The following is a 6,000-nucleotide window of genomic DNA, read 5'->3' on the forward strand; positions in this document are numbered from 1 at the left end:
TGATGAAAACAGTACAAAAAACCAACCATTTGTACACATATTTACAAATAATGATAAAAAGTGAGTGAGTACATTTCAACATTTTCAGCAATCACTCACAATCCTGGCACTGCCACGGTATCTGTCGTCTGCATTTACCACATGTGTACCTGTAGCAGTGAACACATCGCACAGTGGCCTGATTTTTTTTGCATCTGTGTTTGACCTGACACGTGGCCCTTTTTCCAGGGCTCGGTGTGGAGTGGCATACCTGAGTGGTGAATTCATTGCGATCTGTCTGTCTAGTGGATTGAGGAATTTCCCTGCGAATCTTGTTGACTGTGCCGAGGATGGTGGTTTTCCGTCCAAGAAGTTTTTGCGCAAGTGAAAGCGATGTGAAGAAATTGTCCGTGGTAACATTTCTGCCCTTGTCTAGGAATGGTTCCATCAGCCTCATTACTACATTTTCAGAAAGTCTCTCCCCAGTGGGACGACTGGGGTCCTTGCCAAGATCTGGGAAGACATTGCAAATGTACTTGGATTTTAGGTCGCAAGCCACCCAAAACTTGATCCCAAACTTGTCAGGTTTACTTGCAATATACTGCAGGAAACAGCACCGAGTCTTTGATGGGAAAAGCTGTTCATCAATGGTGATATGTAGACCAGGGTTGTAGCACGTGATGCAGTTGGTGACAAATGATCCCCACACACTGGAAATTGCAGCAAACTTGTCAGTCTTTGCTCGATCACAGCGGGTGGACTTGTCATCAAAGCGTAGGTGTTGCATGATGTTTTGGAAGCGGTTTCGTGCCATAATTCCAATTATCTGTGGGTTTCCCAGGTTTGCTGACCAGCAGTCATTTACAGATGGAAGCCTGCAAACCCCCCGCAAGATCACAATTGCAATAAATGCCATTAGTTCAGGGAGGTCCATGAACCAATGAACATGCTCCGTTTGCTGTGCATGTTGAATAGTCCATTCTTGAATGCTACAAAGCATGTCAAGAGTGACGAAACACAGGAAGCTCTGAAGGCGACTCGAGATACTTCTCCTGGCCTTAGCCGTTGGCTCTCCATCTGCAGCGTACGGTTCTATTGGGGTGAAAGGGAGACGGGTCCCCACATGTTCTTCACGCCACACTGTGCCATCTTTCGCTGTCTCAGTCCCCAAACAAGCTCTCTTTTTCGGTGGAGAAGCAGTCTCCTCATCTGCAGTGTGAACAAATTCAAATTGTGAGCAAAATGGGAAGGTCAAACAAAATCACAAATGCATGCATAGATACTAATTATAATTCCAGTATCTCCTCCTCTGTATCAGAATAATGTCTGAAATATCTTACTTACTAACTACATCCACTTACTTGTTTGAAATGAAAAAGGAAATAACATGAAATGAAACTAACCGGAAGACTGATCAGACAGCTCTGAGTCCGAATCCGGCTGAACTGCTAGGTCTTCTCCATCCGAGTCACAAGGGTCGACTTCCGTCAGGATCATTTCCAACGCCTGCTGAGTAGTGAGTCTTCTCTGCATTTTCTTTCCTTGGAGAGGAGGTCCGTACACCAGAGGATTCTTCAGGGCGATGAATTTTCTTTCCTTGGAGAGGATTCTTCAATGAAGATTCTTCAATGAAGGATTAGGCTAAGTGCAGTGCATGTTCATTGGTTCATGGACCTCCCTGAACTAATGGCATTTATTGCAATTGTCATCTTGCGGGGGGTTTACAGGGTTCCATCGGTAAATGACTGCTGGTCAGCAAACCTGGGAAACCCACAGATAATTGGAACTATGGCACGAAACCGCTTCCAAGACATCATGCAACACCTACGCTTTGATGACAAGTCCACCCGCAGTGATCGAGCAAAGACTGATAAGTTCGCTGCAATTTCCAGTGTGTGGGGATCATTTGTCACCAACTGCATCACGTGCTACAACCCTGGTCTACATATCACCGTTGATGAACAGCTTTTCCCATCAAAGACTCGGTGCTGTTTCCTGCAGTATATTGCAAGTAAACCTGACAAGTTTGGGATCAAGTTTTGGGTGGCTTGCGACCTAAAATCCAAGTACACAGATGCAAAAAAAATCAGGCCACTGTGCGATGTGTTCACTGCTACAGGTACACATGTGGTAAATGCAGACGACAGATACCGTGGCAGTGCCAGGATTGTGAGTGATTGCTGAAAATGTTGAAATGTACTCACTCACTTTTTATCATTATTTGTAAATATGTGTACAAATGGTTGGTTTTTTGTACTGTTTTCATCAATAAATGTCAGCAACAAAGGACATACAAAGGACATGTGTTGATTTCTCCCTAAGATGGCAAACTGAAACACTCCACTCCCCCACCCCCTCAATCACTCACCCCCACTCCCCTCCCTCCAGAATTCCTAGGTAACGACCTAATATACATATGAATGACTAGCCAATTTAGCTTCCACTTCCACCATTTGACTGCTCTCCGGGTTTTATAGGTAGAAAGGTAGAAGCCTGGGGATGCTATTAATGCCAATTGAAGTATGGATTTTTTAGTTGGCATACACAAACAGAATTTGTTCTCGTTTCTCAATCTATCCCTAACCCTACTAAAGCTGAACCCTAAAGGCCACCTAGTGAAAAAATGTCACAGAATCCCGAAATTTTGGATGCAAATTTGTTGGGTAACATATAGAAACATCAGCAGCATTGAGTGTTTAGAAAAATTTGTCCTCGAAAAATGCACTGTGAAAAAATGTAAAGTGATGATGAGCCGGTCCTGAAAAAGAAAAAAACAGAGATTCATGGTTCATCCAATTCTCACAAGAAGGCAGCACCAGGGAGAAGTTCATGGTTTGATCCATGAGTTAAAGCTATAACACTTTTGTGCATATTTTAGGATGTCAGTGGGTCAGTTTAAGCTTTTCGTGACAGAGTTGGGACCACAACAGGTTCTAACTGATTCTATCTGATCTCGGGTCTGATGTAAAATAGTAATATTTAACTATTTATATATCGTTGTATGTTCAGTACCAATGTACGTTTGAACTACGAGCGCACCAAATGTTCTCATTGGTCAGATCTGTTTTTTGCGTCCAAACAATCTGAAAAATCAAGTATGATCCAAAAACATTAATTCCACAAATTCATCCTGTGAAAACACGCAGTCTGTACTGCATTAAAAAAAGGTGAGTGTGAATAATATTCACACACGACTTGTTTACACAACTCTTCTCTGGGAGCTGGTGGATGGCCACTAGTTAATTTAGAAAATGCTTCAAAATAACTGCTCAAGGAAGTTAATTAGTTGTCATGATATTATTAATGGCTGGATTCCATTTAACATCACCGCAGAACAAAATGGAAAATTACATAATTAAAAGTGTTTATTTATTTTTTTGTATGTCACTGCCATCTTTGCTAATGTCTGACTTTTCACATGCCATGCCTCTCTCTTAAACTGTCTCTGGTATCATACAAGGTGAATTTCTTGTGATATCATTCACTATTGGACAATGATTTATAATCTCATGTTTTGAAGCATCAGGCTGAGTGTTTTCACAGTTTTCACATCCTGGTCTTTTGAAACTAGATGTGATGAGAAAGGGGCGTGTCATAAATGCACAATTTACTGAGCCCATAAGTTAAGTAGGAAAGTGTTTCCATGGATAAAGGCAGAAAGCCATTTTCCTATAGACTTCTATAAGATTCCATTGCAAGTTTTTTGCTAAGCATCAAACCTTGGTGGCCAATAAACAGAAAACGTGTTTAAGGCACTTTGCATTGGCTTTACTTTTTATACATTTTAGAGATTTTACTTTTACATTGGCTGTGGTCTTATTTTAAAATATGTTGTAAAGAAGAAAAAAAAGCATAAAAGCTTAAAAGTGAAACCCAAAACCTGAGCATGTTTATTAATGACCAAACCCAGGATTTGAAGTTGTATCTGTACTTTACATCATCCATTGCAGACTAGTCTAATGCAATACATTGTAAAACATGCCATTACCCTAGCAGTTGTCTGTCTGTTTTCCAACAGGCAACATGACATGACACAGGCAACTGGCAAATTCAAAGCAACAACTAAAGTTTCATGCAACAACTCGAACTAAACCTGATCTCACTTTTGTTGGGACACTTTTTTTAAAAAAATGCATAAATAGATATATAATAGACAGAATGCAGCTGACAGTGTTTGTAGCCTAACACGTGTAAGGTCCACACAAATCAGTTCTTATGGAGATAATTAGATGACACCATTAACATCACACAGACAGACCCTTGCAAAGAGGTGTAGCCATGCAGTAGTGTTAAGTATAAATTGTGTGTTAGTCCTGCCAGCATGCTCCAAACCTTTTATATTGCATTGCAGTAGATCATAGCAGATGGTACTTTTTAATTGCTTGTTTGAAACTCCTAGTGGAGATGTTAAATTGTTATTACCCCTTAGTCACATGCATTAACCACTGCAGTAAAGCAGGGGTTTAAAGCTTTAAATCGTTTGAAAATAAAAATCAAATATAATATATAATCATGGCAAAAGCTTTTTTTTCAAATAAATTATTTTTTTAAACGCTAGAAATACACCAAGCACGAAGCTATGAACTCCATAAAATTGCCCTGATGAAATAAGTATGATGTCTACTGAGGGAAACACTTCACTCTTTTTTAGCACATGTCAACATGACTGGGAGGAGACAAAGGCACAGTCTCATCTGCCCGAAGGCTGGAATGATGACACTAACTATATTAAAATGCATGAAAACATCAGCTCACCCATCCCTAAAACTTGAGTGATGGCCATAATAATAATAATAATAATAATAATAATAATAATAATACTTTGACTTTTTAAAATGAAAATCAAGTGGAATTGTAAAACATTTGTAAAACAACCATTACTTTTTTTTTACAGTTTTAAATTATTTAATTATTTGTTTGTGTGTTTAAATATCTAGAGCCATATTCTTTATCAGCTGTGACAAAAACCTATCAGTTTAAACTCCGCTGACTGACGTTTTAATTGTTCGCAGTGCAACAGGGCTAAACAACAGACTGTTGAGTGGCATTTCTTTCTCCATCTTTCCACTGACTGAGACTCGTGACACAGTTTTCAAACGTTGAACTGAAAAAATAATAAATGAGTGAAAAAATAACGAAATAAATTCTTCACGTGTCAACTCTTAAAGAAATTTGGATAATTCATTTTAAGTTGAATCAGAGCAGGGGGCAAAAAAACAGGCACTGGCCCTTTAAATGAAGAACCTGCTAGAGCAGTACTTAGAAAGAAAGAAAAACATGCACGGAGGTGAATTGAAATGGGATGTACTCACCACTGCGGATACACACATGGCAGGCATGGTCCTCATTTAGAGTATACAGATGAAGGTCGAGCAGAGGTCCAAGGTGACGGCCTGAGAAAGACTTCTCATCTATAGATGTTAGTCATCATCATCATCATCGTCCTCCTCAGTTTACCGGAGGAGAGAAGCTGAGCCCGGCTCTGAGCAGCGACAGTCTCCACTGCAGTGTTTTATAGTCTGTGTCTCCAGGTGAACCGGTTTTAGATGCGAGGTGAGGGTCTGCTTCACAGACAACGCTGTGGTAATTCCCATAGCGATGATGGATGGGGGCATACACCGGGACCGCCGCCTCGCCCTGTCCTGGCTTGTCAGCGTGCAGTGCGGCTCTCCGTCCGCTCTTGCAGTCCTCCACAGACACTGCTGACGTAAAGCGAGAGGCGGGACTTAGCGAAGGGCTGTCGGCCAATCCCAGTCACGAATGAGTCGTGCACGTGTATTGAACCCCGCTTCTGGTTAGGAAAACAGGGGTTGCAGTGGAAGACATTTGAAACACCCGGGGTTTAGCCCTAAAGGGTAGTATGCATGTGGGATTTTTTTTTTTTTTTTTTTTTTGGGGGGGGGGGGGGGGTTAGAAATGACTGAAAAATTAATAGGCTCTGTTTTGAGTTTGGTTCAAAAAAGAATGACTTCTTATAGGGAAAAATATATATCACATGTGCAGGACACCTTAAACTAGTTT

The 6,000-nt window shown here is 40.8% G+C and overlaps 1 protein-coding gene across 1 annotated transcript in view; it reads right to left on the bottom strand.

The window, feature by feature from the left end:
* tnfrsf21 (tumor necrosis factor receptor superfamily, member 21) overlaps nt 1-5,644 on the bottom strand; it is a 263,648-nt gene extending 258,004 nt beyond the window's left edge. The window contains exon 1 of the mRNA XM_085381445.1: nt 5,292-5,644. Coding sequence (XP_085237571.1) covers nt 5,292-5,327 — 36 coding nt within the window. The 5' untranslated portion in view covers nt 5,328-5,644. The remainder of the gene's footprint in view (nt 1-5,291) is intronic.
* Between the last annotated feature and the right edge of the window lie 356 nt (nt 5,645-6,000).

Source organism: Rhamphochromis longiceps, linkage group LG15 (assembly GCF_057381845.1).
Source record: "Rhamphochromis longiceps isolate RC_006_pf linkage group LG15, R_longiceps_female_GT1.1, whole genome shotgun sequence".
In the NCBI taxonomy this organism is placed as follows: domain Eukaryota; kingdom Metazoa; phylum Chordata; class Actinopteri; order Cichliformes; family Cichlidae; genus Rhamphochromis; species Rhamphochromis longiceps.